Here is a 23,828-nt window from a genome sequence, read left to right as displayed (position 1 = left end):
AATTGAATTTATCAATGCCACTCCCAACAGGAAACAAACCTTCCCTTTCTCTTCCCTGATTCAGAGAGTGATTGAGAAATTGCCCAAGCCAGAAACTTGGAATCATCTCACCTGACATCCTATCTGTCACCTCTGTCTAAATACCCTGTCTCTGTTTAGGCCTCATTTCTCACTTGGATTACAGTCTCCTCTCATCCTTCCCCCTCTGGAGTGTCTTTCAAACCTTAAATTATCATTTCACCCTCTGCCTAAGATAAGTCAGAGGCTTGCCCTACCTTCAAGATGGAGTTCAATACCCACAAAAATTAACAATTAATAAAAAGATGGAGTTCAGAGTCCTCACTGGGCATACTGGGCTCAGTGGCCCCTTCTCATGATAGCTGTTTTCCACACAGCACTGTCACCCTGCCACCCCCTACATTCTGTGGAAAAACGTCACTGGTACCCCAAGGTGGGACCTGCATGGCCATGTCATACCATGCAGTTCCCTCAGCTCCTTAACTCACTGACACTTGAGAGAACCGCAGAGTTAGCTGGGTCTATCACACAGTCTTTCTTCTGTTAATTTGAAACAGAAAAGCCAAAGAGGATGTTTTGGCCTTAATCTGTACAGACAACTTTATGTATTCTTCTATATGATGTGTTAAAAATTATATCCAAAACTAAAAATATTCTTGGAAAACGCACAGAAAAATGTAAATGTTCAACTTTTTTTTTTTTGAGATGGAGTCTCCCTCTGTCACCCAGGCTGGAGTATAGTGGCGTGACCTCAGCTCACTGCAACCTCCACCTCCCAGGTTCAAGTGATTCTCCTGCCTCAGCTTCCCAAGTAGCTGGGATTACAGGTGCCCACCACCACTCCTGGCTAATTTTTTAATATTTTTAGTAGAGATGGGGTTTCACCATGTTGGCCAGGCTGGTTTTGAACTCCTGACCTCAAGTGATCTGCCCACCTCAGCCTCCCAAAGTGCTAGGATTACAGGTGTGAGCCACCACACCTGGCCAATGTTCAACATTTTAAGATAGGAAACTCTGCTAGAATTCTGCTAGAATGTAGGGCAGAGACAAAAAGAAATACAATAACTTGTATTCGAATACAAATTCAAAACAGAGTATTGCAATCAATCCAGCTGTTCCAACATCCAATTAATAGGAGCTTCCAGCTTCATTTTCCTACATAGCACTCATTACCTTCTAATGTATCATTTACTTCATTTTTTTGTTTGTTTTTTATTTTTTTGAGACGGAGTCTCGTTCTGTTGCCCAGGCTGGAGTGCAGTGGCACAATCTCACTGCAACCTCCATCTCCTGGGTTCAAACAATTTGTCTCTGCCTCAGCCTCCCAAGTAGCTGGGATTACAGGTGTGCACCACCATGCCTGGCTAATTTTTGTATTTTTAATAGAGAAAGGGTTTCGCCATGTTGGCCAGGCTGGTCTCAAACTCCTGACCTCAGGTGATCCGCCCACTTCGGCCTCCCAAAGTCTTTGCTGGGATTACAGGCATGAGCCACCACGCCCGGCCATATCATTTACTTCTAACATTGTTATTGTTGGTCTTCCCTAACTAACACATAAGCTCTATGAAAACAGGAATTTTTGTTTTATTGGCAGTATTCCCAATGCCTAGAAGACTACTCCATAGACAACAAGTACCGGATAGTTATTTGTTGAACGAATGAAAGAATGGCTCCAAAGTTCTGAGATTATCTTGGGCCTATACTTTTTAGACCCAGTGGGTTAGTCTGTCTTTGGATCTCTGTAATGGAACACCCGAGACTGGGTAATTTATTTTAAAAAGAGGTTTACGGTTTATGTTTATGGCTTACGGTTCTGTAGGCTGTACAGGACGCATGGTGCCAGCATCTGCTTCTGGTGAAGGCCTCAGGAAGCTTACAATCAGGGCAAAAGCTGAAGAGGTAGCCCGATGTACCACATGGCAAGAACGAGAGGAAGAGGTGGGGGAGGTAACACTTAAAAAAAATTTTTTTTGAGACAGTCTCGCTCTGTCCCCCAGGGAGTGCAGTGGTGCGATCTCGGCTCACTGCAACCTCTGCCTCCTGGGTTCAAGCCATTCTCATGCCTCGGCCTCCTGAGTAGCTGGGATTACAGGCGCAAGCCACCACGCCCGGCTAATTTTTGTATTTTTAGTAGAGATGGGGTTTCACCATGTTGGCCAGGCTGGTCTCAAACTCCTGACCTCAGGTGATCTGCCTGCCTCAGCCTCCCTAAGTGCTGGGATTACAGGCATGAGCCACTGTGCCCAGCCAACACACTTTTAAACAATCATACCTCATTTGAACCCAGGACAAGAACTCACTCATTTCTGTGAGGATGGCACCAAGCCATTCATGAAGGATCCAGCGGTATGACCCAAACTCCTCCCACCAGGCCCCACCTCCAATCCTGGGGATTACATTTCAATGACGGACTTGGAGGGGACAAATATCCAAACCATATTACCTGGCAAAGCTATAAAGTGTGAAGACAGAATAGATTTGCAGATATGCTAAGATCCAGTGAGTTCTCCCCAAGTACTCCTTTTAGTAAAAGTCATTTGAGATTGCAAAATGCCTTATGGAATAAAGGGAAGAGTGGAACTAACCCGAGATTCCAAACAGAAGAAATTCCTGGATGACAGTTGTGCAGTAGGTCAAAGTTATTGGCCCCCCTTAAAAGGGGACATCAGTGGCCTCCAAAGAAGAAAAAAATGGACTTCATTCAGTAGAATAGGCTAGAATTTCTTAGTAAATAGAAAGCAAAATATTTCTTCTCTCAGAAAGCAAACAAAATTTAGAAATTCTGGGGAAAACCACAGCAAATCTAAGAAATCATAATCCAAATAGGGATCAAGCCAACATGCGGCATGATGGAATGTAAGAAAGTAACTCTGATTCTGTCCTTTGGAATGTTTTCCTACAAGTGACATAGGGACTGACTGGGACACTAGCACCCTAGAGAAAAATGTCATCCTACCTGGCTTGGACTGGAATAATATTTACATCATCACGGCTGTGTAAATGCTTCTTAGGAGCTTTCAGCTTTGACAATCAACTTAGTGACAAAAAATATGATAATAGGCCAGAATATAATTTCTTTTTTTTCCTGAAACAGGGTCTTGCTCTCCCACCCAGGCTGGAGTGCAGTGGCATGATGAGAGCCCACTGCAACCTTGAACTCCTGGGCTCAAGTGATCCTCCTGCCTTAGCCTCCCAAGTAGCTAGGACTACAGTCACACACCACCATGGCCCAGCAACTTTTAAAATTTTTTGTAGAGACAGTCTCGCTATGTTGCCCAGGCTGGTCTCAAACTCCTGGCCTCAAGTGAGTCTCCTAAATTTAGCACTGGGATTACAGGTGTGAGCCACTGTATCTGACCCAGAATATACATTTTACCAATCTTGATAATATAAAAATAAAAATACAAAAATGACCAAAGGTATATTAATATATTGATGCTTTGAAAATGAGAATTGAGACATGGGCTAAAATTAAATACGTCAACAACAAAAATCTTGTAAGGAGAGGTTAAAAGCAGTTATCTTCAAAAAGTAGGTCTGAGTTTATAGAGTGGAGGTAACTTATTTGTTATGAGCTCTTTAGGATAAGGTATATTTGTTTCATTTTGATCCTGCATATACATTACTTTAATTATGAGGATTAGGTTCAGGAAACACCTCTTAAGGAAGTCACTTAAAACACATACACACTCACATAGAGACCTCAGGAAATCACATTTGCATTAGCAATATTTTAGCCAGTACTTTCTGCATCTAGATTTATTTCCTTTATGATCATTAAGATTCTCACCTAAACAAGCTGCCAAAATACATTACCTCTGATTTTATTTAGATTCTAAAAGTTAGGATACAAAAAGCACATAAACATCTACAAGTACCAAAACATTTATGACCTTATAATTTTATAGTGCAAGAAAAAGGACAAAGACAGGAATACAAATAAATTATAATCTAAAGAGTTACATATAAAATGTCCTTGATTATTTGTTAAAATCCGCTAGAAAAGTAACAGGAATGTTATCAAGCCTTTCTAGACATTTTGAACACAATCTGACACCGCTGCATTTCCTGGTTGTATCCTCAGCTTAACAGGCACTGGAGACAGCCAGCTTCTTCAAATGGTCCATGAACACCTGCAGGCTAACATCATCAGTTAGGATGGGTGCTCCAGTTTCCTGAAATGTAATGATAAAGATTAGTTGGCAGATATCTTAGAAGCTGATTAGAATTCATGAGCTGTCAAGCACCTTCACTCAGAACATTCACAGGTGTTGTCCCCTCTGCTACGAGTACTCCCATCACCCCATCCTCTGCCTCACGAACAACTTCTTTTGACTAAAGCACAATTTCCTCACAAAATCCTTTCCTGGTACGCCGAGATCAGGCCACCACCGCCTGCTAGTTTTGAGCATCAGGCCTTTTACTTTACCCTCTTCTCCACAGTCCTGATGAAGTACCCAGGGTCTAGCTCCCCACCACTGTGAGCTCACGGAGGCCCATATGCCTGCCTTTCCTCTTAAGTGCTCTGCTTACCACAGAAGCTGGATAATGGTGTGCCCACAAACGAGTGAACCGGTATCTCCACTGAACAGATGGATATTTCAAATATCAGAAAAAGCTTATAATTTTGTTAATGTTATGGGAAAAATTGAATAGAAACCTCAATTTGTAGTAAGATTCCAATTTTGTAAAGAAATTAAAAAAATATATATATACACACACACACACACAATAATACACTTTACATAGAAAAAAGCTGGAAATAGTTAACTCTTTAAATAATGATTCTAGGTGATTTAAATTTTCTTATTTTTTAAAACATATTCAAATTTTCTAAAATGAAACCATACTGTTATAATTAGAAAAGTGTAAGCATGATCAAAATGTTTTCAGAGGATTTCGAGGAAGGAGTAGAATATATACTTTTCTCTATTCCTCCCACTAAGTACAACTGAAAACTTCGGGCATCTTATGTAAACCAAACATAAGAAGACTTTTAAAGGTGGAGAGAAGACAGAAAAACTAAAGACCTTGGGACCCAAGGATGCACAGCAGTGAGTTCCTTGGGATTTCTTATGCCTCATATACTCTGAATTTGGAGCTGAGGAAGCTGGCAAATTGTCATTGAGCACAGACTCAAACAAAACAAAACAACAAAAAACACCCACTTTCTCTAGCCAAAGGACTAAAGCAGCCTAGCAAGACAGAACAATCTTAGATAATAACCACTGTACTCCGGGCAAAAATGAGAGGAAAAACTGTGGCCCTGACCCACCTGAACCAGCAAAGGCTGGGTGGGCAGCTACAATTTCTACCCTCACAAGGCAGTAACAAGGCACCCTAATACTCCCACCAAGATGGTGCCAGAGAAGGCTAAGTATGGAACCAGGAAGTTCATCCCCAATGGCCAAGTAAAAAAATTTTCCTACCCCTGTGGTGTCAGTAGAGGCTATTTGGGGAGCCTGGACTTCCACCGCAACCTGGCAAAATATATGTCCCTCCGCCTGCCTACTGGGGTGGCCTCAGAGGCCTGGAGGAGGGTCAGGATTTTCACCATCACCCAAGTGTAACAAGGCCATCTCCACAGCGGTCTCACTGGAGGCTATGGGGGAGCTGGAACTCTCATTCCCACTAAGCAGTAACAAGAAATCACTAGACACCCCCAGGTGTCAACAGAGGCCAGTGGAAAACCTGGACTTCTCCCCCTGGCAGTAATGGAGCCCACCAGTGCCCCCGACACCCCCAACACCACCTTCCCTGTCAGAGTAGTGTAAGAAAAAATCAGCGAAAAGTAGCAGGTTTAAATAAGATCCAGGGTCTCATACAAACACTCAAGTGTCCAAGTTTCAATAAAAAAATCACTTATACAAAGTGATTAACAAGACCTCCACCTGAATTAAAAAAGACAATTGACAGGTGTTAACACTAAGTTGACAACAATGTTAGAATCACCTGACAAAGATTTTAAAACAGCCATGATAAAAATGCTTCATGAGCAATTACAAACACACTTGAAACAAATGAAAAAACAGGAAGCCTCAGCAAAGAAACAACAAGGTCCCAGGAAAGAAGTGGAAGTCACGGAGAACCAAAAGGAAATTTTGTAACTGAAAAATACAGTGACAAACAAAAAGCGCAGTGCATAGGTTCAATGCAGAAAGAGAACAGAAAAAAGAATCAATACATTGGAAGACAAAACAATAGAAGTTACCCAAATGAACAAAAGAAAGAAAATACATGGAAATGTAGTACCTGGGGTACTGCAAAAGATCTAACATTCATGTCACTGGATGTCAAGAAAGAAAGAAAAGAGAGCAGGTGAAAAGGCATTCAAAGAAATAAGGACTGAAAACTTTCCTATTTGGCAAGAGATAGAAACCTACAGAAGCAAAAAGCTGAGTAAATCAAAACAGGATAAACCCACAGAAATCCATGCCAAGACATGTCATAATTACACTTTCTTCTCTGCCCCTGCCCATCCACCCTGAAAACTAACAACAGAAAAAGACTACCGGAAGCAGCCAGAGGAAAATGACACCTTCTCTACAGGGGAAAACAATGAGACTGACAGTGAACTTTTCATAAGAAACCATAAAGGCCAGAGGAAGCAGCACAATATTTTTCAACTGCTTAAAGAAAAGGGCTGTTAGTCAGAATCCTATATGCAGAGAAAATATTCTTCAGAAATGAAAGGGACGTCAAGACATTCTCAAATAAAAGAAAACTAAAAATCTATCACCAGCAGACCTATGCTAAAAGAATGGTTAAAAGTAGGCCAGGCGTGGTGGCTCATGCCTGTAATCCCAGCACTTTGGGAGGCTGAGGCGGGCGGATCACCTGAGGTCAGGAGTTCGAGACCAGCCTGACCAACATGGAGAAACCCTGTCTCTACTAAAAATACAAAATTAGTCAGGCGTGGTGGTGCATGCCTGTAATCCCAGCTACTCAGGAGGCTGAGGCAGGAGAATTGCTTGAACCTGGAGGCAGAGGTTGCGGTGAGCTGAGATCACGCCATTGCACTCCAGCCTGGGCAACAAGTGCAAAACTCCATCTCAAAAAAACAAAAACAAAAAAAAAAGAAAAAAGAAAAAAGAATGGCTAAAAGATCTCTAAAAAGAAAGAAAACAATAAAAGCAACCATGTAGAGAAATATAATAGGTTTTTCTTTTAAGACTTATCAATTATGTTTGATGCTTGAAACAAAAATTATAACACTGTCTGATGTGATACTAAATGTATGCAGAGGAAATATTTAACATAATTATATTACCGATGGAGGAGAGTAAAGTGATGAAAAGGGAGGTAAGGTCTCTAGACTTCGCTTGAACACCAGTAGACTGTGATAAGTTATGCATATATGATGTAATACCTAGGGCCTGGCCAGGTGTGGTGGCTCATGCCTATAATCCCAGCACTTTGGGAGGCTGAGGTGGGAGGATCGCTTGACCTCAGGAGTTTAGGACCAGCCTAGGCAACATAGCAAGACCTCATCTCAATTAAAATAAAAAAAACCTAGGGCACTTAGGAGCAACCACTTAAAAAGCTAAATAAGGAGATACACTCAAAAACATTACAAACAAGTCAGAAGGGAATCCTAAAACATGTTCAAATAACTCATGGGAAGGCAGGAAAAAAGTACATACAACGAAGGCAGGAAAAAAGTACATAAGATGAAAAAAGAAAAGCAGAAAACAAAAAATAAAATGGCACACTTAAGCCCTAACATATCATTAATTACATTATATATAAATGGTCTAAATATACCAAGTAAGAGAGCTCAGCAGAGTGCATTAAAAACCATGACCCAACTATAAACTGTCTATAATAAATTCACTTCTTTTTGTTTTTCAAGATAGCGTCTTGCTCTGTTGCCCAGGCTGGAGTGCAGTGGCGTGATCTCAGCTTACTGCAACCTCCGCCTCCTGGGTTCAGGCAATTCTCCTGCCTCAGCCACCCAAGTAGCTGGGACTACAGGCGCATGCCACCACACCAGCTAATTTTTGTATTTTTGGTAGAGATGGGGGTTTCACCGTGTTGGCTAGGCTGGTCTCGAACTCCTGACCTCGTGATCTGCCTACCTTGGCCTCCCAAAGTGCTGGGATTACAGGCGTGAGCCACCGCACCCAGCTGAGAGTTTTTAAAAACCTACTGCAAACAGGAGAGAGGAAATAACAATGACTAGAGCAGCAATCAATGAAATTGAAAATAAAAAGATAATAAAGTCAATGAAATGAAGAGCTGATTCTTTGAGAAAATAAAGTAAAAGTTATTCAGATTGAAAAGGAAGAAATAAAACTGTCCCCGGCTTGCAGATGACATGATTGTCTAAGTAGAAATTTCTGAGAAATTTACAAAAAAACTCCTAAGAGTAGTAAGTGACTCAGGAAGGTCACAGAATACAAGATAAACATACCAAAGTCAATTGTATTTCTATATACAGTCATCCCTCAGTATCTGTGGGGGAATGGTTTTAGGACCTCCTGTGGATCCCCAAATCCACAAATGCTCAAGTCCCTAATACAAAATGGTGTAGCATTTGCATATAACCTATGCATACCCTCCCATACACTTTAAATCAGGGGTCCCCAACTGCAGGCCACGGACAGTACCGGTCCTTGGCCTGTTAGGAACCAGGCCACACACCAGGTGAGTGGCAGGTAAGTAAGTGAAGCTTCATTTGTATTTACAGCTGCTCCCCTATCACGCGCATTACCACCTGAGCTCCACCTCCCATCAGATCAGTAGCAGTATTAGATTCTAATAGGAGTGCAAACCCTATTGTGAACAACGCATGTGAGGGATCTAGGTTGCATGCTCCTCATGAGAATCTAATGCCTGATGATCTGTCACCGTCTCCCGTCACCCCCAGCTGGGACCATCTAGTTGCAGGAAAACAAGCTCAGGGCTCCCACTGATTCTACATTATGGTGAGTTGTACAATTATTTCATTATATATTACAATGTAACAATAATAGAAATAAAGTGCGTAAGTGTGGTGATGGAAATGCTGCACATCTTGACCTTAAAAATCTCAATATCCCGGTTGTGATACTGTATTATAGTTTTTGCAAGATGTTAACACTAAGGGAAAATGGGTAAAAGATACAGGTGATCTCTCTGTATTATTTCTTACAACTATATGTAAATTTACAATATCTCAAAAAAATTTAATTTAAAAATGTTTTAAGAAAACAGAATGAAAGGAAAGACTCATCTGAGAGAGACATAAATGCTGGGAGCAGTTAGATAAAGTAGTAATCAGGCGGGGTTGGGGGAAGAAAAGGGAAGGAATTAGGCTGGAAAGTGAGGAGGCGGCAAAACCGATGGTGACAAGTTGCCCTGTATTCTTGGTGGGGAGAGGACTAGGGGCCATGAGGCTGTGTGACGGAGGACACCCCCATGGAGGCCACAGTACAGTGCTCTGTCCCCTGGCCTGAACCTGGTATGTTCTGCTGTATATTGTGGAAGGGGACACACCCAGGGAGCCCCCTCAACCTCCGGCCCAGCAATGTTATTCAACTTGTTTCCCTCCCCGCCACTCCCCAGCAAAATACCCAACTTACGCAGTTATTCTGTCTCCAGGCCAAAAGAGATCCAATTTGCAGAATTTTAAAACAAGTTTAAAAAAAAACTAGCTTAGCATCCTCCCCAAATACCTGAAGATTTCTTACCTGTCCCCAAGCATACAGGTTATTGTGTGTCTGAGATGGGTTCACTTTGGACAAAAGGAATCGAGCCTTTAACAACAACAACAACAAAAAGATTTAAAGATTAAAAAGTGACATTAATATTAATGTAACAGAAAAAAGATAAGTTTTTACAACATTTCTTTGGTTAAATTAGAATTGTTTTACTGCACAGTAATCTATTTCTTTAGCTTAAGCCCACTGGCTCTCCATTTAAGGATCCTAAAACATAAAATATGTATTTTATCTTGGCAATCCCTTTACATAAGCGCATTTTGACCACTCATTTTTTTTTTTTTTTTTTTTTTTTTTTTTTTTTGAGACGGAGTCTCACTCTGTAGCCCCAGCTGGAGTGCAGTGGCACGATCTCAGCTCACTGCAAGCTCTGCCTCCCGGGTTCACGCCATTCTTCTGCCTCAGCCTCCCGAATAGCTGGGACTACAGGTGCCTGCCACCACGCCCAGCTAATTTTTTGTATTTTTAGTAGAGACGGGGTTTCACCATGTTAGCCAGGATGGTCTCGATCTCCTGACCTCATGATCCGCCCGCCTCGGCCTCCCAAAGTGCTGGGATTACAGGTGTGAGCCACCGCGCTTGGCCTGACCACTCATTTAAAAAGAAGTCATATTTGGAAGATTACCTGTGTGTCAATTTATGTCATCACATAAAATATTAACCATCCTGTTTAGATGTATAGTAATAACAATCTATCATAAAACGAACAAACCACTGGAGTTAGAACTCAGCTCACTCACCTGACTGCCTCCATGCTCCGTGTTGATGTAACGTGGCATCGGGAAGCGTGCTTGCAGAATTTCTTGAGCATCATCCAGTGGTGCCTGCAGAAGGTGCTTGAAGTTTTCATACTCGGGCATGTCCTGGTAGCCAGCTTTACGCCACTGGGCTATGGTCTACACAGAAACAAACCAACCAAAACTATTGTGGAAACTGTAATAACAGCCTTCACTGACACTGACATTCTACCATCGCCACCCAGAGCTTGTTTCTAGTGAAGAAGTCTAATATCAAAAATGACAAGCTTCAGAGGGAGAGCAAAGCAGAGCTACCGGCAGGAGGAGAAGCAGGAGGAAAACGCCCCCGCCTGCGCATTCCCCCAGGAATGTCAGGCGTCACTCATGCCTCCTCTCTTCTATATCAACTAGTTAACAAAGCCCGTGGATTACTCATCCCAAGGAGCGGTGGACTCCCTCCTTTTCCACTTCCACTGTTATCACTCAGTCTAGCCTCTCATCTCCGCACATCTGGTAAGGAAAGGGATTTGTTGGCTGCCCACACAGACTCCACTCCCCCATCTCCTTTCCTAACGGCACACATATTACACTCCTCTGGTGAGCAGTAGTCATACAGACTTGCGTGCAATTGTCTCACCCCCATCCCCTGCTCCCCCTGGGCCCTGAATTGGGGTACCCTTGGCAAAGGAGACAAAAGCTGTAAGAATCAAAGTATGAGTGTTGATGAGGCAGTGAGGAGAAGCCATATGCTAAACTGTGGAAAGCAGACGATCTGTCTCCCTGACTACGCTACACATTTTATCACCCTTCCTTCTTTTATACTCATCCGCAACTGGTCTAGAAAATATCTTGTATACACAGGAAATCAAGAAACATTCATTAACTGATTCATATACCTTTATAAATAAAGTGAAGTGCTTTCGCACGTTATTTAGGAGAACAAGAAGACAATGGAGAGGAAAAATGGAGAAAGAGGCTACAGCAAGTGTGCAATGTGTCTTAACATAGCCATTAATATGGCTCCAGGCAGAGGATTCTCATCAGATGCCTCCTTCTGTAGCCTGCTCACTCCTTCTCAAAATAGCAGTTACCGTTTTCCAGGTCTAAATGCTGTGATTGACTGTTGGCCTATGGGAAATGCCCACGAGCTCACCAGGGTCCAGAAGTTCATAAGAACACTCGCGTTCAGCACGCTCAGGACTTTGGGAAGGTGAGAGCAATGTCACTGTCTTTATCCTTAGAACCCCTCACTTGCACAATAAACAAGTGAATGAACAGGATCAGGGGTTGCAAAAGAAATGTCGATAAGGAGATGAGTTTAAGGCAAAGAAAGCTTCATCCTTAGTACAGTCGGCCCTCGGTATCTGTGAGATTGGTTCCAAGACCACTCCTCCCAATACCAAATTCCATAGATCCTCAAGTCCCTCATACAAAATGGCATAGTATTTGCATATAACCGATGTACATCTTCCCATACACTTTAAATCATCTTTAGATTACTTATAATATCTAATACAATGTAGAAACTATATAAATCGTTCTTGTGCTGTTTTTTTGGTTTTGTTTTTTGAGACAGAGTCTCACTCTGTCGTCCAGGCTGGAGTGCACTGGCTCGATCTTAGCTCACTGAAACCTCCACTTCCCGAGTTCAAGCAATTCTCCTGCCTCAGTCTCCCGAGCAGCTGGGATTACAGGTGTCTGCCACCATGCCCAGCTAATTTTTGTATTTTCAGTAGAGACAGGGTTTCGCTATGTTGGCCAGACTGGTCTTGAACTCCTGACCTCAGATGATCCGCCCACCTCGGCCTCCCAACGTGCTGGGATTACAGGCATGAACTACCACACCCGGCCTGTGCTGTATATTTTATTTGTATTATTTTTTATTATTATTTCAAAATTATTTTTAACCTGCAGTTGATTGAATCTGCAGAGGTGGAACCCGTGGATACAGAGGGCCAACTGTACTGATACCAAAGGTTCCAGTGGGAAGAGCAGCTGGTCATCCGGCTCTCAGTCTAGGACTATTACTGACAGCCTAGCACTTGCGTGCAAGTGGCTAGCAGACTGGGTGTTAACATGCTGAAAAAAGTTTAAAGTTATAAAATACTTAGCAGTATTAGAAAACTAATACTTCCTAAGTTACTGAAGGAATCCTGAAACACAATTTATATCTTTTCACGACATCAGAAATCATTTCTAATGGTTGGCCATTAGGAAACCAAATCAATAACCAATTTAAGAAGGTAGAGATCATACAATAGAAGAAAAAGCATCACTGAATATAAATATCACCATCATCTTCATTAAAGGATTTTTTGCCATAAAGATGCAAATAATTCAGAGGAGCCATTCCCTTTCTCAGGGCATGAACCCCACTGAGAAAGAAATGGACTGAAAGCTATCCACAGCCATCCTAGGGATCCACAGACACAGCGTAAAGTTCCCTGGGCCATGTTATTTCATCAAAGTACAACCTTAGCTCTAAACACTAACTCTGAAAGAACAGCAGTATGTATATAACTCTGAAAGAACAACAGTATGTATAAAATATTTACTGAGGAGAAAAAACTAGTTTTGCCTAACTTCGAAGGTAATAATTCACAGTGATTTAAAATAACCACCTGAGATTTTTTTACAGCATATACTATTATTATTATTTATTTTTTGAGATGGAGTTTCACTCTGTTGACCAGGCTGGAATGCAGTGGTGTGATCTCAGCTCACTACAACCTCAACCTCCCGGGTTTAAGTGATTCTCCCATCTCAGCCTCCCAAGTAGCTGGGACTACAGGTGTGTGCCACCACACCTGGCTAACTTTTGTATTTTTAGTAGAGATGGGGTTTTGCCATGTTGGTCAGGCTGGTTTCGAACTCCTGACCTCAGGTGATCTGCCCACCTCAGCATCCCAAAGTGCTGGGATTACAGGTATAAGCCACTGCACCTGGCCCATACTTAACAGCAAATATGATTAAAATTAATAAATATACAAATACTCCAGGGATTTACTAGAATAAAAGCCATGGTGCTTTCTAAGCCCAAACTGTGGTTACAAATGTCATTAAAAACCTAACTTAATAAATAAGAGAAGAAAACAAAAACCATAGTTAAGGACAATAATTCTCCTTGTGTGCACATTAAATGTGTATGCCTTTTCTCCAATTTAAAAACAAAAAGAAATTAATTAATTAATAATATCATCTTACCTCACCAAGATAAATGACAATTTGAAAGAAAGTATCCATCAGCAAAATTCTGTCAGCTAGAATGCTGCTGCTATCCAAGAGAACTGGCTGAAGAAAAAGAGAGAGAAAGATGGCATTGGTCTTCCCTGCTCCCCACACAGCAACCACTTCCACCCGACCCTGATCCCATGCCTGGTATCCACAGCAAAGGCTATTTACAAATGGTGCCCAGCACAGTAAGTCACCCCTTTTCTTCCTGACATACTTCCACTTTCTGCTTCTGACTCATTCTCAACTTTGTAGGAAAAATAGGCTCCAAATAATTCCTCATCAATTGAGAAGGGAGATTAATGATACCTTTTTTTTTTTTTTAAGAGTCAGGGTGTTGCTCTGTTACCCAGGCTGGAGTAAAGTGATGTGACCCTGGCTCACTGCAGCTTCGACCTCCTGGGCTCAAGTGACCCTCCCACCTCAGCCTCCTGAGTAGCTGAGGCTACAGGTGCATGCCACCACGCCCAACTAATTTTTTATTTTTTGTAAAGACAGGGTCTCACACTATGTTGCCCAGGCTTAATGATATCTTTTGATCTTGGAACGAAAAATAATTCTGAATATTCTCAGTTTTGTATGTATTTTAGCAATCTCTACAGACATTCTCTGTAGATGAGACAGAATACGGATACCTATATGAAAAACAGCATTTAATACAAGTTTTTAAAGTTTACTACAAAATATAAATTATGGCTGGGCATAGTGGCTCATGCCTGTAAACCTAGAACTTTGGGAGGCCAAGGCAGGCAGATCACTTGAACCCAGGAGTTCAAAGCCAGCCTGGGCAACATGGCAAAACCCCATCTCTACCAAAAACACAAAAAATTAGCCGGGCTGTAGTGGCACGTGCCTGTGGTCCCAGCTATTCAGGAGGCTGAAGTGGGAGGATCACCTGAACCTGGAAGGCGGAGGTTGCAGTGAGCCAAGATCGCACAACTGTACTCCAACCTGGGTGACAGACACCCCATCTCAAAAAAAAATACGTTTATTATTTATTTGTAAGTAATATTTTATATTATATAAGTATATAATTTATATTTATATATATAATCATATACATATATATTTATATACATAGTTTTATATATACATATATAATTTATTATATTTACATATACACATATAATTTTTATATATGTAATTATTTCTTTTTTATTTTTATTTTTTGAGAGGGAGTCTTGCTCTGTTGCCCAGGCTGGAATGCAGTGGCGCGATCTCAACTCACTGCAGCCTCCGCCTCCCGGGTTCAAGTGATTCTCCAGCCTCAGCCTCCCGAGTAGCTGGGATTACTGGCACCATTCCAAGCTAATTTTTGTATGTTTAGTAGAGATGGGGTTTCGCCACGTTGGCCAGGCTGGTCTCAAACTCCTGATGTCATGTGATCCCCCTGCTATTTTAGTAATTATTTCAATAATAAAAGTAAGTGGTACTCGATAAAGAAAATTTTTAAATGTGTACCCAAGTACAACAAATATTGATATTTTGTTTTTTTCCATATAGTTCTTTATTTTTGCAGGGAATATTTAGAAACGTTTCTATTTTGACTTTTTTTCATGTAACATTTTTACATAAGGACTTATCTATTTTATTATGTTACATACTTTTTGTGAATACTGTTGGCCCTCCGTATCGGTGGGTTCCACATCTATAAATTCAACCAATCTTGGACTGAAAATATTTGAAAAAAATATGCATCTGTACTGTACATGTACAGACTTGTTTTCTTGTCATTATTCCCTAAACCATACAGTATGACAATTATTTACATGGCACTTACATTATATTAGGTATTATAACTAATCTAGAGATGATTTAAAGTATATAGGAGGATGTGCCAAGGTTACATGCAAATATTATGTAATTTTATATTAGTAACTTGAGTATCTAAGAATTCTGGTATCTGAGGGAGGTCCTGGAACCAATCCTCCATGAATACTGAGGGTCAACTGCATTTCTCAGGTTACTTATTTATTTTCCTATATTAAACATTCGGATTGTTATTTGATCCTCTATTATAGTAGTTCCTTTACTATTTTTTTTTTTGGCACAAAGTCTACTCTGTATCTAGGAGTCTTTCCTTCAGATACAAGACATGGAATTGTTGGATGTAACTACACAAGCACAAGGAAAAAGAAAGCATCCAAGTTATTTCCTAGAGTTTTTTACATTTATTCCTGCCTTTCACAAATAATAGCTTTATATGTCCTTTGACATTTTCCTAAAGGTATTTTTTAATAGAAATAATGTTAAATTACTATAAAAACTCCAAATTTTACTTCTTTTTTACAGTTCTGCTAAGTAAATTTGCTTAAAAAAGAATATATGTTAGGTGACTCCAATCCTCAGGAAAGCATTTGGGTAGAGCCTCACCTCTGGTGGCCCATGAAAGGAGTAAGAGTAGAGAATGGGCTGGATCATGATGAGGGACTGGGTCAGGTCCTGCCGGGCAAAATGATGTCTGTAATATGACGACTCATCAGGACTGTTGTTAAACACTTGAAGAAACGGAGATCTTCTCAGATGGAACATAAACTGCATTCACAAAGAACGGAAAGAGAAATGCATATAATTGTAACCTTCTTAGACACCCACAGAGTAGATCTTCCTCAGGGCTCTGAAATAGGAGAACCCAGAAAAGGGCTCTCTGGGTTCACAGAACAGAAAGCGTTAAGGGGGCACCAGGGGCTAGGGAAAGAGGAAAACTGGGAGTTGTTGCTTAATGAGCACAGTTTCAGCTCTGCAAAGTGAAAAATTCTAGACATCAGTTGCTCAATAATGGGAATACACGTAACACTACTCAACTGTATGCTTAAAAATGGTTAAGATGGTAAATTTTGTTATGTGTGTTTTACCACATTAAAAATTAATTTTTTTTTTTAAAGGGCCTTTGGCCAGGCGTGGTGGCTCATGCCTGTAATCCCAGCACTTTGGGAGGCCGAGGCGGGCGGATCACCTGAGGTCGGGAGTTCAAGACCAGCCTGACCAACATGGAGAAACCCCGTCTCTACTAAAAATCCAAAATTACCCGGGTGTGGTGGTGGGCGCCTGTAATCCCAGCTACTCAGGAGGCTGAGGCAGGAAAATCGCTTGAACCCAGTAGGGGGAGGTTGCGGTGAGCTGAGATCAGGCCATTGCACTCCAGCCTGGGCAACAAGAGCAAAACTCCGTCTCAAAAAAATTAAAAATTAAAAATTTAAAAAAAATACAAAATTTTTTTTAAGAAAAGGGCCTCTGGGTATGTCAAAGCTTCCACAGTTAAGAGGAAAGCCAAAGAAATGTTTATTTCCAGAGTCACTGTGCCAGGCAGTGGAGACAGAATATCTGCTCTCAGAAGTCAGGCCCAGTGAGAAAGGCACACTCGGGGCTACGAGTTATGAGCCAGAGTACAGGATAGCACTGGGGAGTGGGGGTGGAGGGCCAGGAGGAGACTTCCTAGAGCTCTGGGGACTGACAGTGCACCCTGAGAGACGTGGCTGAGGAGGCCACAGGGCCAGGGGGAAGGGGATTCCAGGCACAGGAACAGCAGATGACAGCTCAGGACACAAGCTGGGATGGTGAAGTGTTGGTGCAGGGGAGAAAGGGACAAGGGATGACACTGCAACCATAGGTTCTCGCCCTCGAGGATGAGAAGAAGGGGTGGGGGCAGACTTTCAGCTCACATTAAAGAGTTGCCAGAACACGAAAATGAGCTGCCTTGTGAAGTATAAAGCTTCCTGAGACTCCAAATATTCAATCATAGGCTCCTAAATAATAATCAAGGCTGACATCCAATACATCCTACATGCAAGTCACAAAGCACTTGACAAGAACTATTTAATCCTTCCAATAAGCCCATGAGGTAAGTTCTCTTACCATCCCTAGTTTACAGGTGAGGAAACTGAGGCACAGGGGGGCGAGCAACTTGTCCAAGGTCACCCCACTACTGAGTGTCACAGCTGGACTCTACACCTGGCCGCCTGGCTCTAGAGACTGGGCTGTTGGCCTCTTTCCTAGAATGCCTTGACAGAAGGAATCTGAGAAAGCGTTTCATCTGGTTTTCAAGCTGTGCTCTTAAGAGTCTTCATCAAGTCCTCAGGGGCCCAGGGATGAGGGCTCTGGTGGGACCCAGTGTGGGGGTGGTACACAGGCACAACCAGAGAAGCACCAACTCTATCTGCTTTATGTGCTGGCTTTTAAGGGCAGCTCCTCTCAAAGAAAGGATTCCATGGCTTTAAAAAAAAAACAAAAAACAAAACAAAAAACTGCAAACCACTTCACCAGACCAACTCGCCACTGCTAGAGGTGGGAAACCAAACTCTACGGGGCTTTGGAACCTCCTCTAAGGTCAGCCCCTGCGGAGCCAGCACTGGAACCTCACCCTGACTCTGGCCAGTCCAGGGCTCTTCTCACAACACCACACAGCTTTAACCTCTGGCACATGGGCACCTCCGAGTCCCAGGCACCTGCTATGGAGCTAGGTCACATTTAGTGCTGAACAGGTTACTGGCATTGTGCTAAATATTTAATACTCAGTTGGCCTCAGCTCCTGTAATCCTTATAGACACCCATGAATTATGCTCTATTTCCTAAGTTACAATGGAGACAGAAATTCATCTACTTCTCCCGCTCCTCTCTTTTGTCCAATGGCTTCCAAAGGCTTGGTTCATGCAGAGTGCAGTTACTTTCAGGAGCTGCTTATTGCTCACTCCTGGTTATGATGCACATAATAACCACAGACATATTATTAAATATTTGTTGTACTAACTGTGGTTTTGTTTTGTTATCTTCATCTCCATGTGTGCTCATTTTCTTGGTTTGTTGCTGAGGTAGCTGTTTCCCCAGAACTTCTACACATGAGAGAGATTTTTTACGGCCTTATATCAATGATCCTATTTTGCCTGTTCATGAAAATGTATGCATGAGTTTCCTCCCCTCTGCATGTCATCTCTATCTTCTGTAGGGTGTAGGGTGCTGTCTTGCCTAGACACATATTCGACTTGGGTTGAACAATCTCTGTCACCTACAGACTGAGTCTCAACACATTAAAAAGTCTTCACTTTACCCTAAGAATAAAGTTAATTTCTATCAAAATTTATTGCTCTGTAGTTATTTTAGAAACATACATTACTTACCTGAGGATATAGAGAAAAGGAATCTGATAACCTAAAAGAAGTGGGGTCTTCTTTGTTATACTGTCCAAACTTTTGACACTATGGAAAGAAAATACCAAAAAACAAACAAACACACAGAAAAAGAGAGAGAAAAATCTAAGTTAGCATTACCTGGAAATATTCCTGGACTAAGCTACATCCAGTCTGAACTCTGCCACTTACTGTAAGTCCTAGACTAGCACTTCTCAAGCATCAGTGAGCAGGCAAATGACCAGGGGATCTTGTTAAAATGCAGACTCTAGGGAGGAGCTGAAGATTCTGCATCTCTAATCAGCTCTCAGGCAATGCTGGCCTGAGGACTGCCCTAACCAGAGAAGCTAGGTGAGCTCTTCCAGGCACCTGTTCCATATGAAAACCCTCTAACACCATGAAAACTAACAATTATAGTTACGCTTTGATGTTCTCTCACACTAAAACTCAAATTTATTTCTCCCAATGGCAGATTTCTGAACCACAATGTTTTCTCTTCCCGCCTTTATTTCTGCTCACACATTTCTGGTCACTAAAGAATTGGACTGTTCATCATTTAAAGAAACCCCATTTCTAACAATTACTTTCTTCCCACAAAATCTGGTGTCCTTCCACAGTTCTCGTCTTCTTGAACTTCCTAGCAGCATGAGCCAGGTGACTGCCCAAACGTCTCGAAACTTTCTCCTTCAGCTGCTAATACATCACTCTCCTATTTCTCATAATCTCTCCAACCAACCCTTTTCTGCCTTCTTCAATGGTTTTGTCTTCCTCCTCCCCCTAACTGTGGACTCCTTGGGGGTTAGTTCTTGGCCCCCTCCTCCCATCCTCACTGCTTTGGGTACAAATGAACACTAGAGCCAGATGGGTGTCATCCAAATCCACCCTCCAGTGTCCAGTGCTGACCTATAGCCTGAGCCCCAGTCAGGACATCCACCCAAATATGGGAGTTTTCGTGAGACACACTTTTGCAAGTTCACATTCAATTATCAAAAATAAACTATTACATTAAAAAAAGAGAAAAAACTTTCTCCCACCCTAAAGTTGCTCTCCTTTCCCATCTTCTACCTCAACACCACTCATGCAGTTACCCATGTGTGAAATGTCACTCAGTGCTGACTTTTTGGTTTTTGACTTTACACAGAATCATTTCATCAAGTTTTATCAATTCTTTCAGTTTACATCCTGATTTCAAACTTTCTGCTTCCTCCATCTCTCCTGCCACTATGCTGGTCTCAGTGCCATTGAGCCTGAAAAATCCTCCATTCACAACAATAGCCTTTTCTCCCTGCAATGTGCCTCACATGGTGATATTAAATATAAACACAAGCATCATGCTGACATCAAACCCCCGCTTAACAATCACAGCCACGTCTCCCTTGCTCCCTAAAGTTAAGGAGCTCCCCAATCAAGGTGTACCTTCCCTGACTCTGTTCCCCACTGCACAACCTAGCCTCCTGTGACACTGGTTTCTCCAAAGTCCTCAGCATAAGCTAAAAGACCCAGCTAGCTCCTGCAGGCTCATTCCTGCTAGCCCTCCACTCAGCAAGCCTTGCCTTCCCTTCTCCAATTAATTCTGTAATAAAAACCTGACTCAAGGCTCATTTCCACAGGAAGTCTTTGTTAGCCACCTGGGCCCTCTGCTTATCTATCCTCCCTCTGAAATCCTAAAGAAGCAATTTTCAAATTATGTTTGAAATGTTGACACTTCCTGAAAAATGGTTCCATGAGATGGCAAGGGCAAATAGAGGGCTGAACAAAATGAAACAGGTTTCCCTACTGGGCCTTTCCGTGGTGGCTTTGATCACAAACACATGCTGTGACTCTCCAGGAAGGTAAGATTATCATGTGCCAATTATTGATTTATTGCCTTGTGCTGGCTCCAAACTCACCCCCTTTGCCTGCTGTGAAATGGACATGGGCCCTTTCACTACCTCTCCTTTGCCAGCTGGCACGATATCAAGCGTTGTCAGTAGAGAGTGCTGGAGGTGAGCGTCAGCTTTGGGCGCCCGAGTGCTCATTCAGCAGCTTCCTGGGTGCCAGGTCCTGCTGCACCGTGGCTCCCCAGTGCTATGGCAGCCAGCAGCTAAGCAGCATCCCTGCATGTCTCCAGTGAGACATTTTCCTATACACAGCTTTCCCTGGCACCCTGGAGGGTGGATTTTCTTCAAATTCTAGAAAGTGAATTTCTAGTAAGTTCCCCTGGCACAGCACCATGGTAACTTCTCTGCAAAAGACTCACCAAGCCATGGCCATGCCCTCCCAACTAGGTCTGGATCAGCCCTGGGGAGAAGGGCACTTCCTTTGGTGCTCTATCTCAGCCCCACAAGTAGTGGCTGCCCACTTCTCTATACTTCCTTCTAGCCAGTCCCTCACTGTTCTACTCTCTTGTTGTATTCTTTATAAAAGACTTTCCCCATTTAAATTACAGTGTGACTTCTCTCATCTCATTAAATCCAGACTGATAAAAGGCATCTCCCTAAACTCACCAGGCTGGATCCCTATTTCCAAAACCACTTTCCAGATTTAGAAGAAAAATACAAGACCAGAGCATTCACAAAATGACTCATCTAAGTCAACTCAACCCACACAGATTTGTATCACTCTCCAAATGCTCCATGCGTGTTGTTTCTTCCCAACTATAATGTAAATCTCTGAGGGGAAAATGCACATTTAACATGTCTTTAACAGAATGTCCAGTGTGCAGCATAAGGTAGGCAACTGATAAATTCTTGCTGATTCACTATATAATAATAATTAAGTGACAATTTTCTTCTCGAAAGTAAAGCAGAAACCAAGACTGAACCTAATGCCACTGTCCCCAGTTTACCAGTCGGATGAGTTGTCGGTCCAGCCACCGGAGCACATCGGGCCCCTCCTCTGACTCCGCTCGGAACACCCCAAGCCGTGCCATCAACACTGCCGCAGCCTCCTGGTCAAATGCTGCTTCTATGTGCCTGAGCTGACTCTGTACATCTGCCCAACTGACAATTCCAGAGTTAGTGCCATGCTTATGTTTAGGAGAGATCAGAAAGCCAGACATCCATTCAGAAAAAGAAACACAGGCTAGGTGCAGTGGCTCATTCCTGAAATCCCAACACTTTGGGAGGGCAAGGTGGCAGGACTGCTTGAGCCTAGAAGTTCAAGACCAGCCTGGGCAACATTGTGAGATCCCCATCTCTCTGCACAAAAGTAAAAAGATTAGCTAGTTTTGGTGGCAGGTGCCTGTGGTCCCAGCTACCTGGGAGGCTGAAGTGGGAAGATCACTTGAGCATGGGAGGTTGAGGCTGCGGTGAGCTGTGATTGTGCCACTGTACTCCAGCTTGGGCAACAGAGCGAGACTGTCTCCAGATGATAATAATAATAATTAATACTTTTAATGAACTATATTTCCTACAGAAAGATGATTCCTCTAGGCAAGTGTTCATAGGCCCAACTGGGTTAGCCAAAAATGCCTCCTCCTCTAATCAAATAAGCTAATGAGGTCTGGTGAGAACCATTCAATGGAATCAAAAAGACAAACTAACAAATGTTAAAGTATCTCTTCAAGGGAAAAATGTCAGTCAGTTCCTCAACAGAAAGGAAACTGGGGCTGCTTACTTTCGGGCGATGGTGGTCACGCGGATGCGTCTCTGGGTGCTGGAGTGCTGATAATGCGTGACAAACTGGATGGCTCCTCTGCCTCCTTGGGGGATCGGGGTGTTGTGCTGTAGGATGAGAGGCCATAACCTTGTCTGTTATAGGCACAACTCAAACACGGTCACAGAGCCCACTGTACTCTTCTAAAATGACTGACACAGCAATGACAGGAAGGTTCTTGACACATTTTGAAGGGCACACTTAGGATTTGCACATTTCACTGCATATAACCTTATCTCCAAAAAAGTTGAAGAACTACGTTCAATACTGAACTTAAGTTAATGATACACCTGCTGAAGTGTTTAGGCATGAAATACATGGATGACTGAGGCTTGTTTTGAAATGCAGCGAAACGAAGATGGATTGATGAATCACAAACTGGATGAGTTATTGCTGATGAATTATCCAGTTTGTGACGGATTGTTAATCATTAGACAAACACAGACATGACTCATTTATTTGCAGATTTTTTAACAAATTGAAGATTTGTGGCAATCGTACATCAAGCAAGACTATTGGCGCAAGTTTTCTAACATCATGTGCTCACTTCATGTCTCTGTGTCACAGTTCAGTAATTCTCACAATATTTCCAACTTTTTCATTATTATTATATATCTGCTATGGTGATCTGTGATCAGTGATCTTTGATGTTACCATTTTAATTGTTTTGGGGTGCTACAAACTGCACCGATATAAGATGGCAAACTTAACTGATAAATGTTGTGTATATTCTATTGCTCCACTGACTGACCTTTCCCTCATCTCTCTCCTCCTCCTTGGGCCTCCCCTATTTCCTGAGATACAACAATATTGAAATGAGGCCAATTAATAACCCTACAATGCCCTCTAAGTGTTCAAGTGAAAGGAAGAGTCACACATCTCTCATTTTAAATCAAAAGCTAAAACTCATTAATCTTAGTAGGGAAGGTATGTTGAAAGCCAAGATAGCTGAAAGCTAGGCCTTTTGCCCCAAAACTGCCAAGCTGTGAATGCAAAGAAAAAGTTCTTGAAGGAAATTAAAAGTGAACACGTGAATGATAAGAAAGTGAAACAGCCTTATTGCTGATGTGGAGAATGTTTTAGTAGTCTGAATAGAAAATCAAACCAGACACAACATTCCCTTAAGCCAGGGCCTAATCCAGAGCAAGGTCCCAACTCTCTTCAATTTATGAAGGTGGAGAGAGGTAAGGAAGCTGCAGGAGAAAGCTGGAAGCTGGCAGAGGTTGGTTCCTGAGGTTTAGGGAAAGAAGCCATCTCCATAACATAATGGCACAAGGTGAAGCAGCATGTGCTGATGTAGAAACTGCTGCAAGTTATTCAGATTAGCTAAGATCACTGATGAAGGTGGTGGCTACACTAAACCACAGATTTTCAGTGTAGTT

The 23,828-nt window shown here is 42.2% G+C and overlaps 1 protein-coding gene across 6 annotated transcripts in view; it reads right to left on the bottom strand.

The window, feature by feature from the left end:
- Nucleotides 1-3,749: 3,749 nt before the first annotated feature.
- SEC23B (SEC23 homolog B, COPII coat complex component) overlaps nucleotides 3,750-23,828 on the bottom strand; it is a 53,579-nt gene continuing 33,500 nt past the window's right edge. For 5 of the 6 annotated variants that reach the window (XM_009436809.5, XM_009436811.5, XM_063802473.1 and 2 more), the window contains 8 exons: nucleotides 22,408-22,514; nucleotides 21,638-21,791; nucleotides 18,802-18,879; nucleotides 16,061-16,222; nucleotides 13,661-13,747; nucleotides 10,460-10,615; nucleotides 9,690-9,755; nucleotides 3,750-4,193 (listed from right to left, as the gene is read on the bottom strand). In XM_009436809.5, the coding sequence (XP_009435084.2) occupies nucleotides 4,104-4,193; nucleotides 9,690-9,755; nucleotides 10,460-10,615; nucleotides 13,661-13,747; nucleotides 16,061-16,222; nucleotides 18,802-18,879; nucleotides 21,638-21,791; nucleotides 22,408-22,514 (900 nt within the window). In that variant the 3' untranslated portion in view covers nucleotides 3,750-4,103. 6 annotated transcript variants of the gene reach the window in all.

This window comes from Pan troglodytes, chromosome 21 (genome assembly GCF_028858775.2).
Source record: "Pan troglodytes isolate AG18354 chromosome 21, NHGRI_mPanTro3-v2.0_pri, whole genome shotgun sequence".
Lineage (NCBI taxonomy): Eukaryota > Metazoa > Chordata > Mammalia > Primates > Hominidae > Pan > Pan troglodytes.
The sequence above is the reverse complement of the archived record's forward strand: the minus strand, read 5'-3'. Positions and strand labels throughout refer to the sequence as shown.